At 33.4% G+C, this 13,413-nt stretch overlaps 1 protein-coding gene and 1 non-coding gene across 4 annotated transcripts in view; both read left to right on the plus strand.

The window, feature by feature from the left end:
* Lrch2 (leucine rich repeats and calponin homology domain containing 2) overlaps positions 1-13,413 on the plus strand; it is a 101,245-nt gene that overhangs the window by 82,789 nt on the left and 5,043 nt on the right. For 2 of the 3 annotated variants that reach the window (XM_021252181.2, XM_004874792.4), the window contains exons 15-20: positions 1,472-1,516; positions 4,963-5,013; positions 7,687-7,744; positions 8,483-8,595; positions 8,777-8,914; positions 9,059-9,136. In XM_021252181.2, the coding sequence (XP_021107840.1) occupies positions 1,472-1,516; positions 4,963-5,013; positions 7,687-7,744; positions 8,483-8,595; positions 8,777-8,914; positions 9,059-9,136 (483 nt within the window). The remainder of the gene's footprint in view (positions 1-1,471; positions 1,517-4,962; positions 5,014-7,686; positions 7,745-8,482; positions 8,596-8,776; positions 8,915-9,058; positions 9,137-13,413) is intronic. The other variant, XM_004874793.4, reaches the window with a different exon arrangement.
* Positions 5,566-5,693, plus strand: LOC147821549 (small nucleolar RNA SNORA35). Its single transcript, XR_015446867.1, has one exon. It is a non-coding gene; the product is annotated as a small nucleolar RNA SNORA35 (small nucleolar RNA).

Consider the following 13,413-nt stretch of genomic DNA (forward strand, 5'->3'; position numbering starts at 1 on the left):
GTATAGCATATTGCTTGAGCTTTTAGACTCAAATCACTTAGCTCTTACTTGAATACTTACTATGTGATTCTGGCAAGTCATGTAATCTTGCTAAGCTTATTACTTTTTGCAATCTATAAATGAGTCTAATAGGACTTTCTCTTATAAGACTGTTATAACTACCAAATTATTTAATGACATACAATGCTTAAACAACAGTTGCAATGGCATAATCATTTAATAAGTACTAGCATATTATTGTTCACTCAAATGTCACTGTTTCATCAGAGTGGAATAGAACCAAAAATAATTGACTCTAGCAAGCATCTTGCCTAGATGCTTTTTTTTTTTCTCTCATGCCAACTTCATTCAGTGGCTTTCTGATACACTGGGTTGAAAGTATATTGAAGCTGTTTCTGGAATTGGCTGGAAACTTTAGTTACAGTTGTCAAAGGAGAGACAGTAGAGGAACATATGTCTTATATTTGTAATTCCTAGTACAGTTTAATCCCCAGTGTGTGGTTAAGATATTAGGTAGATTATTTTTCCAAGAATTATGGAAGATAATGCTGCATAAGTAAGGGGACCATTAAATAAAACCTTGAATATCAGGTGAAAATGTTTGGATGTAATCTAAAAATTATGAGTTTTTCAGTAGGACAGTCATGAGTTGCAAGAAGAAGCACAATCTACCATTGGTTTGCAGAATCATTTCCAGTGAGGAGGAATCAGAACTCCAGTGGTTATCATACTGTATTTACTTGATTCTAAGAAGTGTTTTGACACATGCTAATATTTTTTTCACATGCTATTGTTTTTTATATTGAGTATATTATCTTTGTATGTCATTGTGAAACAGGGTTAATAGACCTACCTTGTAAGATTGTTATGGAGATTAAATGGTTAATGCATATAAGCCACTTGAATCAGTACTGGTATGCAGTAAACACTACTGTGTTAGCTATTATCGTTATTACTATTATTATATAATCAGTATGTACGTTTAATGTAGTGTTCTTTTAAAACCAGAAATCAGTAGATTTCTTAATAATAAGTGACACCTTAGAAAAGTGAGATTACAGACCAGCTGAGAGATAATGAGGGCCTGGGATAGGATGATAATTGTAAGAATTCAGAAAAGGTAAGTAAGAAAAAGATCGTAAACGAATTGACTTGAAGACATACTGGATATAGTGAATTAAGAAAGAACACAATCCGCAGGTCACAAACCTGAAAGAATGGGAAATGGGAATGAGAGATGGGATGGGCTTAGGAAGGAAATTTTACTTGATATGTTGAAAATACTTAAAACAGTACTTTTGTACATAGAAAGCATTATTTGTATTAGTAGTATAACTGTTTCAACTGGTTATATGTTAAGTTTAATATCAGATAATTTAATAAAGTTGCCAAAATATAAATAAACTTCACATGTAATTTGCTAGTAGACAGTGTTCAAAAAAATAAAGTATGTGTTTTCAATATTTTTCAGTACAAATCAATGAGGAAGAGTTCAAGTGGCAATGAAAATGATGAGGTGAGAAAAAGAGTAATATTAATAATTATTTGAAATTTTCAGTTTTCATGTTTAATTGGCTCAGTTAAATATAGTTCATCTTTTAGTGTCATTGTTATGGATTTAGTGCATGGCTTTCTCTAATAAAAATTTCTGGGCATTATCATACAATTATTAATCTAATCATATAATTTCTGTATGTCTTGTGGAAGAGAATTTCTAATAGATTAGTTTTAGAATTTTATTATCATTTGTCTTAGGCCTGTAATCCATCAATTTAAATTTGCTAACTTTTCCCATCTTTTAGCTTCTTAAAACATTCTGGTAGTCAGTTGAGATTTTTTTAGAAACTCCTTTTACAAATTCTTTGCACAAATTCTGTTCAGTATTTAAAAATTTTTAATTACGTGTATGTAATTGATACATTACCATAAACTTCTTTATTGTACCAGGTTAAGCTGTGTAGCAGACTAGCATTTTTGAAATGATACATTCTCATCACTATAAATACCTAAATTTTGTGTATTTTTTGGTTGAGGAAATTGGTAGTTAATTTGATATTGGATACTTTGCAGGACTTCTGAAAATGCCTTTATTTTTAGTAAATAAAATCACACAAAAAATAATGCATAGAACTAGGTGATTTCTTTTTCTTCAGTTCAAATGCCTATATTTCTCCATGTGCTTTATCCCAGTAGGATTTACTGGGATAAAAAAATGACAGTTATGCCAAAGCTGGCTTTCTTTTTACTGTTGGTATCTATGGTTAAGCCTGAATGGCATGTTTTGTGTGGGTATATGTGTGGTAATATTTACCTAGTTTTTGAACACAGTCAATTTCCATATACTTGACCCTTGCTTTCCATTGCATTAGATCTGCAAATCTGTTTTCCCCTTAACTATAAGTGTTCCCCAAGTGATAGCCCACTGTATTGTCTCTAGGGTAACTTTATGAGCTTGGCAAGATTTCTATGAATAACACTTGTGTACCTGCTGCTACCTCTCAATTTTATTTCTAGTCCAGACTTCTCCTCTGAGCCTCAAGCCCTTGTAATATATCCATCTCCTACTGAAGTAGGAAAGAGTGAGGACCCCAGAACAGATAATTCTTTAACACAAAGATAGGAGCAAAAAGTGGTTTTTAATGATGCTGGCAGCTCAGCAAGTGACTCTTATCAGTCTCCAGAGCCCTGAACAGAAATTTGCACTTCCTTATATACCTCTTTTTACATCTACAAGGGTTAATTCCATTGGAGTTTCCCTCAGAATATGGCAAGCAGGATTTACACAAAGCAGAGCAGTGAAGAGGGGGAGAGCAAAGATTTCTGGCAGGACTTTCTGAGTCCGTTATGCTCCTTTGGTGACAGATTACAGAAGTTGTCATGGCTACTCAGGTACATTCTACAAAAAGCATAGTTACCTAGTTAACCCATAATTGCCTAATAACACAATTAACCCATAGTTGTCTAATAACACAGTTAACTCATAGTTGTCCAATTCTATATGGAGGGGTGATCTCCTCTCTCACTACCTGCTTCGAATCTCTGCTGGATATATCTCATACACCCACCTAGGGCTCAGTATGTTCATTTGTTTTTCTCATTTTTACTTCTAAACACACTTTTTCAGTTGGTGCAGTGGTTTTCAACCTTAACTACATTTTAAATTCACCTGTGAGCTTTAAAGAGTACAGGTGCTTGTATGTCATCCCAAATACTCAGATTTAGTTGGCCCTGGAATAATGTCGAGTGGCTTGGACAACGAACTGTTTAGAATTTCTCGTGTGAGTTTAATGTGCAGTCAAGGTTGAGACTTGAACTGGTGGAATCACCATCTATCATCCCGCTAAAGCAGGAGGTGGTGAAACCCTCTGGCTGGGTTTGTAAATAAAGTTTTATTGGGAAAGAGCCATACCAATGATTGCTTTTGCATTACAGTGGCAGAGTTGAGTAGTTGCCACAGAGACTATATGGGCCACAAAACTGAAAATATTTATTCTAGCCTTTTATAGAAAACATTTACTGAATACCGAGCTAGAGTTCAACTTGGCTGCTCCTGCTGTCCTCTTATATTCATTTTTGTCCTGTCTGCCTCAATATCTAATCCATCACCAAGACCTACTGATTTGTTTATTTATTTACTGGAACGAAATTATTTTGCATACATTCTCTACCTTCCTTTCTATCATTTCTTGCCTGGGTTGCTGTGGTAGCTTCCTTGCTTTTCTTCCTTTCTCTGATCCATTTTCACTGCAGCTAGAAAGGTTGTTTCAAGGACCACACATGTAAGTGGGCCATTCACTTGCTCAGAAATCTTCAGTTTCTCCCTATAACTTAAAAGGTAAATTCTGTGTCTTTTTTTATCAAGGCCCTGCTTAGCACATCAGTCTCAACTCACAGGTTTCCTTCCTTTCACCTTACTCTCTAGAATAAAGAACTACTCAAAGATTCTCTTTCTGTCTTCGTCTTTCCAGTTTTTGTTTTTGTGTCTTTGTTATTATCCTCTCACATCTATTTCTGGTAAACACTCAGTTTTTTACTGAGGCTTTGTTTTTTGTTTTTGTTTTTATTTTTGAGACAGAGTTTCATTACACTGTCCCTCAAACTCCTGGGCTCAAAAAATTCTTCTGCCCCAGCCTCTGGAATAGCTGGAAGTATAGACATGCACTACTGCACTTAGCTTTCACTTGAGTTTTTACTTCCTCAGGAAACTTGCCTTTTTCATACTCCCCTGTTCCCCACTCCATCCTCTAACATGGCTTTATCTGTGCCTCATAATATGCCATCAGAGAGTGAGAATGTTTTATTATCAGTACACATGGATCTGTTTTCCCTCATGACTAAGAGATTCTTGAAGGATGATACTTTACTAAATTTCACTACTCCCAGTATTTTGCATAGTGTCTGATGTATAGTGGGTGGCCAATAATTATTTGTTGAATGAATAAATGTTCAATACGGTGTGCATATCCAGGTTAAATGTCAAGATTTTTGTATTTGGTTGGCAGTAGACTAGTCATTCAAAAATTATGGTTCATTTAATGTTTTTTTCAAGTTAATTATTTCTAAGTTTATATTGATTCACATAATTTTTCTGATAAAAGTTCTTATTGGGGGTAATGGAATTTTTGTATCCCTTCACTTACATGTCTCAGATTGTAACATCACTGCTATTGTATATAGATAGTATTTCTCAAACTTTAAAATACTCAAGGATCTCTTCAGAATCTTATATAGATTATGATTTTTGGTTGGGACCTGAGATTCTGTATTTTGAACAAACTCCCAGGAGATGCCTATGCTGTTGGTTCACAGATCACATTTTGAGTCCCAGAATGCTAGAAGCATATTCTAGATTCCTTTCTTTAGCAATTGATCAAAACAATTTTCAGTTTTCCTTTTACAGTATATGTTTAAATCATTTTCTATTTTAATTTCACCTTTCATCTTTTTATTTTTGTATTTTAGCAAGACAGTGACAATGCTAATATGTCACCACAATCTCCAGTATCATCTGAGGTACAAGTTCTGTTTTTATATGTTTTGTATGTTTGTATGTTTTTATATGTTTTTTGTAGGTTTCTTCCTTGCCTCTTTTCTACCATCATCTTTTATTTTTTACAAAGTAACTTATTCACTTCGATCGTAGAATCTATGGTAGGTTAGAGTGTACAGAACTTTAACCTATGAAAGATTTTAAGAATACCATCTTTTTATGTAAATATTCATGGTAAATATCCCTTGTTTGTGATTTTCTGTGGAAAGTATCTGTAGGTCACAAAAACAAATCACTATGAAATATTTGCTTTCTAATTTATCTATACAGTGGTACCTCGGTTCACAAACTCAGTTCTCCCTACAATTTTGGTTGCAAACTGAACTGGACGAGAACAGAATCAAATTTCCCCATAAGGTCAACATTGAACCTAACCATTGAATTTGATTTGATTCTCGTCCAAGTCTACAACCAAAATCATGGAAAGAATCAAGTTCATGAACTGAGGCACCATTGTATTTTAAAATAAATGTTGAATCTTAACAGTTTTAAAGTTTTAATTTGAAAAGACACTTTAGCATTGTACAATGGCCTTTGGTTTTCTTGTAACCAGTTAGGTCTGAAATCAATGCAAAAGAAATTTCCTTTTTCCACGAGAAACATCCCTATAGTGGGTTGTTCCTATCGACAGGAGGTTACACATTTCCTGGCATCTTAGACTTAAGGGCCAGTTGACTTGGGGGTGAACCAGTATATGAAAGTCACAGTTTGTAAAATTTTGATCAAATACTCTGATGGTTTAAATGACTCATTTTTCTAATTTACTTTAACCTCTGGCTTTACAACAAAAGATTAAATTTAAAACACTCTAAACAGTATCTCTTCTATTTTAGATTACCTTATTTGTATTATAAAGTATACTGGCATTAATAAATAAATGATTCTGCATTCATTTGATGAATTCAGGACTTACCTAAATGTTTAGATGACCCAAATTCACTGTATAACTTAGGTTATGTAGATAATATTTTAATGTATTTTAAATGTCATTACTTTCTTAGAAAGTCAGGATTCTTTCTCTATTGTTTTGTGATTTGCTTTATAAAACATTTATATAGATTTGTTGGGCATGAGTTTTCTAAATTAGTTACCTGGAGGGTAAAATATTATATATGCTTTTAGAAAATAGTTAAATTAGGATATCGTAAAATTAATCCTGGTCACGTTTCTGTAAATCCTTTAAATTATAACAAGTATAAATACATAAGTGACTACTACTTGTTTGCCTAGTTCTTTTATTATTTTACAGTCTGTATTTACAGAGGAAAGTATTAGTGCCAATTTTCTTAGATAATGTATGTTGCTTTATATTTTTGCTTGCATTCAGATAAGTAAATTTTTTGTATAGAAATTTGTAACTATTTAACCAAAATATGAAAACAAACTGGGGCCAGGGATTTAGCTCAGTGGCTTTGCTGCCTGCTTCGCAAGCACAGGGACCCGAGTTCGATCCCCGGTAACAAAAAAAAAAGAAAACAAACTGTAAGGCTGTGAGTGGATAGGGTGATGAGCATGTGTATTTGTAGTTCAACTAGCATCCAATTTGAACTTTAGCAGTAGAAGATTCAGATGCTCCAGAATTCTGATTGCTTCAATTTGATGTGAAAAATGGTAAAACCAATTAGTGTAGTACTTTACCAATTTGCTTGCCCTTAGATTTGTACCTAAAAGTCATCCCATGACTAAGTTTCATCTTCATAATTTTACAACTGAAGCAGCAGATAACTTTCCCAAAGAGCCCAGTCAACAAATAGCAACAGAGAAATGACTACAGCCTAGGTCCTACCTATTTAATAGAGTTGTTTCACAGATGAAATAAGATGCTGCTGGGATTACATTATTTTATCACTTTATAGTTCATGAAGAACTTTCATTTAATTACTTCATTTGATGTTCACAGTAATCCCATTTGAAAGGTGAAGAATCAATTGCAGAAAAAGTAAATGTGCTCAAGATAGAGCCTAAGCTTTCTGACTCTTAAGGTTTGTTTCAAATGACACATAACCTTCCATAGCACACCACTATGTGGGAAAGCACTTTAAAGCAATGTGCATTCACATAGAAGATAATAATATATCATGGTTTGTTATTCTATAACCCCTTTTAATATAAATATGTAGATTGACCTTGGATTATCTAAGAATAAAAATTATCTAAGAATAAAAATAGTGGATACGAAGTGTTAGTAAATTTATGAATCTTTAAGTACAGTGTACTATACTTCATTACTTTGGAGACTTTAATCTTTTTTTTTAAATCTATTTTATATATTTCGGTAATGATTTTTCATTTTCCTCATACTATGAGAGAGAATTATTTAAAGGCATAGTCTAGCCAATTATCAAATATTTATTAACTTTTCTTTTTTAAAGACAAGGTCTCCTTATGTACCCCAGGCTGGCCTTGAACTCATGGCGATCTGCCTCAGCTTCCCAAGTGCTGGAATTAAAGGCCTGTGCCACCACAACTGGCTATGTATTGACTTTTTAAAAGTGACATGTTATCAATTTGAATTGAAATGCAGTTGCCTTTCTCTTTTCCACTGATTGTAGAAAAAAAGTAATTCTCGAAATTGGGATGGATATGAATATATACCTTGATTATTTTGAAAGAAGAGATTTATTTTCTGTTTTTAGGAATATGACAGAACTGATGGTTTTTCACATGGTCCCTTTGGATTAAAGCCTAGATCAGGTAAATACGTATTTTTGCATAAAATTTATTTTTGTTTAAAACTGGAATTTCCCAGCTTAAATGCCATTGATTTCACGGTTTTTAAGTACACATAGTTTCTTTTCCGTCTCCTAAAAGTAACTTTCCATTAACCTTGCCTTTCCAATTCCCATTTCCATTTCTTTCTTCCTCTTTACCTTCAAGCTCCTAAAACCTCAGCTTTTTGCCTTAGATATACTGAAGTCTTACTTTTATTCTTCTGTGACTGCTGTTAGAATGACCACTCTGCCAGCAGACCAAACACTGTTTGAAATTATAGATCTCCATTATTTTATGGTTTTAAAAAGGTATCTTTTCACATTTGGCAAGCCCAAAGGAAAATGGATCCATGTTCCTTGGCAAGATATTGAATTATAGTTTTTATTCCCAAATAACTATATTGACCTTCAAAGAATAATTTTTTTCTTTAAAATAAACGGCTGACATGTTCAATAATCACTTTGTACCTGGATCATGAGTTTCTAATACGATACGTTTAACTAGAAACATGTGTAGGTGGTAGAAATCATTACCCTTGTGTTCCCTGTTGCTTTCAATTATGTAAAATTCAAGCATATATTAGAAAAAATATTTAGACTCTATTAATAAGTATTAGTGTTTTATGTAATTTGTACTGATTCTATCATTCCTCTTTCCCCATCAGTGCCTTTTCCTTTTATTAACTTTGTAACAAGCTAGAAAATTTCTGTTTTTATAAAGCTTTTAGCCGCACATCTCGCCTAGAATATGGGGCAACAGATCCAGGATTTACAATGAGAAGAAAGATGGAACATTTACGAGAAGAGCGAGAGCAAATACGACAACTTCGCAATGTAAGTCAAATTGACCTTTCAGATCAGCTTTCTAGAATTTGCTTTACCTTGGAAAACTGATAAGATATGATGGTATCTTTTTATTGCTCTTTACAATTTTTAGATAATATAACATTAGTAATATAAATATATGACATATGTTTAGATAGAGTATTTATGATTTATACTCGTTTCTTTATAGAATCTTGAATCCAGGTTAAAAGTAATTTTGCCTGATGACATTGGAGCTGCACTGATGGATGGTGTTGTTCTTTGCCATTTAGCCAATCACATAAGGCCACGCTCTGTAGCTAGTATTCATGTACCATCGCCAGCAGTGGTAAGTTATGTCTATAGTTTGTCCATCTCCAAAGGAAAATATAGCTTATTAAAACGTTAAGTAATACATTTCAATAAATTCATTTTTAATTAATTTTTGTGTAAAAATGCTTGAAATGAATCTTTTCCCACTTTTACTTTACAGCCCAAGCTGAGCATGGCAAAATGTCGAAGAAATGTAGAAAATTTTCTTGATGCTTGTAAAAAGCTGGGTGTCTCACAGGTAATTATTTACCTAACAAAATGGTTATTTAAATATTAATTTGTTACATGAAAGCTAGAGTGCTCGCAGTAGTGATGAATAATATTTTCCAAATATGAAAATGAATACTTTCTCTTGGTACCCTCTAGTAAGCTTCAGTAGATAATTGCAGCAGCTATATAATAAATGTTTAAGACTGCTCTAAATTCATTTCTAAAATAGCTACCTGTATGGAAAAGTTTACCAATCGTGTACATTGCTGACTGAACATAAATTAGTAGCCATAACTGTAGTTTAGCTGTGATGCCATTACTACTATCATTTTTTTCTATTGGAAGGATGGTATTTAAATTCCTTTGTAAATTCGTGGATAGACTGAGTGGAAGATGAGAGTGCATCAGACTAACAGCATTTTAAACTTTATCGAAAATGTCAAATTGGAGATCTTAGTAGCATATTGTAATATCTGCAGTTGACAAACTCTGAAATTTGTAAGAATTGGCTTATGTTGCACATGACAATTGCAGTATTATAAAACTAATGATTAAAGTAGTACTATAAATAGAAAATTTGGGAAAGTTTTTTTCCCAGCTACTTTGATGTTATACTTGTTTTGCCATTTCTATTTTAGTTTTATTTTTAGTTTCAATGTGTTTTTCCATAAACTCAAAAGTAGTAATATATACAGTACTTTTCTATTTAATTATTTTTGTTCTAGGATTTTTCTAATTTGTAACAACTTTATTTAGGTATAATTGACATACTGTAAAATGCACAATTTGGATTTTGGGGGGGGGTGTTGGGGCTTAAAGCTAGGGCCTCATACTTGTTAGGCCAGCACTCTACCACTGGTCTGTAATCTTTACCCCCGATAAATTTTAATATATGCATATATTATGAAATCATCACAATCAAAGTAATGAACATATCCATTATTCCCCATAGTTTCTTACTGTCCTTCTGCAATTCTTCCTTCTTCAGGCAACCACTAATCTGCTTTCTGTCATTATAGATTAGTTTGCATTTACTTGAGTTTCATAGAAGTAAAGTGATACAATATTCCACATTTGGATTCCTTTGTAAATTCATAGATAGACTGACTGGTATATTAGGCTGTATTAGACTAACAGCATTTCAAAGCTTTATTGAAAATGTCTAATGGAAATCTTAGTAGCGTAATATCTGAAATATCAAAATTGACTTTTTTTCTGACTTTCACTTGGCATAATTATTTTAAGACCAGTTTGTGTTGTTACCTGTATAAATAGTAATTCCTTTGTTTCTGTGTAATATCCCACAATTTATTGATCAGTTGACCTTTGATAGACACTTTAGAGGTTGTTTCCAGCTTCAGGGACTACTAAAAATAAAGCTGCTCTGCACAAGTCTTTGTATGGATGTATGTATTCTTTAATTTTGAGTAAATGCTTAGCTATGGAAAAACTGTAGTGTATAATAGATCCATGCCTAACATTTTAAGAAAGTACAAAATTCTTTTCCCAAATAATTGTACTATTTCAAATTACTACCAGTAGTATATGACAGTTCATTTCCTCTACCTCCTTACTAGTTCTGTATAGTCAGTCTTTTAAAATTTTTAGTTATTGTAATAGGTTTGTATTGGCTTGCTAAAGTAGCTTTAATTTGCATATCCCTGCTGATTAATGACATTGATCATCTTTCCAAATGGTTACTTCTTCCCAAGGACTTACTCACCATCTGCATATCTCCTTTTTTGAAGTGAATTTTCTAATCTTCTGTCTATTTTTTAATTGGGTCATTTGTTTTCTTAGGATTAAGTTTGAGATTTCTTTATAAGTTGTGGATAAATTTATCAGGTGTTTGATTCACAAATATTACATCCCAGTCTTTGGATTGTCTTTTGATTCTTTTTAAATTGTCTTTCAAAGAGCTGCAGTTAACATTTTTGACATAATTTGTCATTTTTTAATGTACTGTCTTTTGTGTCGAACCTTTGCACAACTCAAGGTCACAGAGATTTTCGTGTGTTTATTTCTAGAAGTTTTATCTTAGATTTTACATCTATCTCTGTTGTCAATTTTGAGTTAATTTTTGTATACAGTAAAAGGTACAGTTCTGGTTTTGTTTTTTGCCTGAGATTGGGCACATGCATTGATTTTTTTCAAACATCTTTATTGAAATATAATTAATATTTCATAATATTCACTTACTTAAAGTGTATAATTAAGTGGTTTTTAATATAGTCACAGAGTTGGGCAACAATCAGAATAATCTTTAAGAACAGAATATTTTTGTTACCCTAGAAAGAAATCTCTTGTCCATTGGCAGTCCTTTCCCTATTCAGTCTTCATGGATTTGCTTATTCTGTACCTTACATATAATGAAGTCCTATAATATGTAGTCTTGGGTCGGGCTCTTTCACCGAGTATATTGTTTCCAAGGTTCATCCATGTTGTAGCACAAATCTGTAGTTCATTTCTTATTATGGCTAAGTGATATTCCATCTTATATAGATACCACGTTTTGTTTATCCATTTATCATTTGGTAGACATTTGGTTTATTTCCACTGATTGTTTATTATGAATAATGCTGCTGTGAACATTTGTGAATAAGATTTTATTTGAACAGTTGTTTTTAGTTCTCTTGGTTATGTACTTAAGAGTGGAATTGCTAGGTCATATTGTAACTCAGCATATCTTTTTGAGGAACTGCCAAAATGTTTTCCACAGAGGCTGCAGCATTTTATATTCCCATTACCAGTGTGTCAGGGTTCTGATTTCTCCACATCCTCTAGAACAATGATTGCTGTCTGCCTTTCTGATTCTAGCCATCCCATCAGGTGAAAAGTGGTATCTCATAGTGGTTTTGATTTGCATTTTCTTAATAGCAAATGATGTTGAACATCTGTTCATGTGCTTATTGACTATATGTATTCATTTGGGGAGAAAATGTTTTTTCAAATCCTGTATGCATTTATTAATTAGATTACAATAAGTGTCCGATTTACGAATGAGTTCCATTCCAGGTGAAGGTTTGTACGTCAGATTCATTCCCAAGTCTGAGGAAGTGAGTCTTAAACACCTTTGACACAAACATACATCTTTGTGCTTCCTATCAGTCCCCTCCACATCACCACTGCTTTTCCTCTTGCTTCTGAACATCATGGACTCTGATTGAGCACTGTCCCACTGTACAGTAAGCACATAGCAGCACAACTATGACAATGTCCTGCAGACACCTGAGCTACTTCCACAATTTGTTTGCGTCTAGGAGAGCTACTTCCACAATTTGTTTGCATCTAGGCGTGTTTGTAATTCAGGGTCTGTTCATATCTGTGAAAGTTAGCAATTGAAATGTTTGTAAGTCAGAACTTACTGTATTCATCTTTTTATGGAGTTGCATGGGTTCTTTACATGTAATTTCATGTACAAGGTGCCTTTGAGGTATACGATATGCAAATATTTTCTCCTGTGGATTGTCTTTTCACATTCTTGGTTCTTTTGTTGTTTGTTTGTTTGATTGTGGTGCTGGGAATGGAACCTAGGACCTCATGCATGCTAGGCAAGTGGTGTACCACTGAGCTACACTCCCAGCCACATTCCTTATCATTACAGCACAAAAATGTTATGAGGCAGTTTACCCTTTTTTTGTTTGTTTGTTTTTTGTTTCTGGTACCGGGGATCGAACTCAGGACACCCTACGCTTTCAAGGCAGGCAGCAGAACCACTGAGCTAAATCCCCGGCCCCAAGTAGTTTATTTACCTTTTTTTTCTTCTGTTGCTTATGATTTTGATGTTACATCTAAGAAAACATTGCATAATCTAAGGTTATAAAGACTTATACCTGTATTTTCTTCTAAACATTTTATGGGTTTTGTGTTTACAGTTAGGCTTATGATCCTTTTTTCGTTCAGTTTTGTGTATGGTGTGAGGTAGGGTTCCAAATTCATTCTTTTGCATGTGGCTATCTAGTTTTCCAAGCACCATTTTTTTTTTTTGGTACTGGGGATTGAGCTCGGGACCTTGTGCTTGTGAGACAGGTGGTGGCACCACTGAGCTAAATCCATAGCTCTTCCAAGCACCTTTTTTTGATGAGACTTTTTATTATTAAATTGTCTTGGCACCCTTGTCCTAAAAATTAATCGCCATAAATTTAAGGCTTCATTTCTGGACTCCCAGTTTTTTTCCTGTTGATGTCTGGATACCAGTTACCACATTGTTTTGCTTACTGTAGCTTTGTATTCTGTTTTGAAATCAGACAATGTAGTATGTTTTGCATTTCCTCCAGCTTTCTTACATTTTAAGGTTGTTTGGAC

Source organism: Heterocephalus glaber, unplaced genomic scaffold (assembly GCF_053883595.1).
Source record: "Heterocephalus glaber isolate CG9 unplaced genomic scaffold, H.glaber_assembly_v1.0 deba00001732, whole genome shotgun sequence".
Taxonomy (NCBI): domain Eukaryota; kingdom Metazoa; phylum Chordata; class Mammalia; order Rodentia; family Bathyergidae; genus Heterocephalus; species Heterocephalus glaber.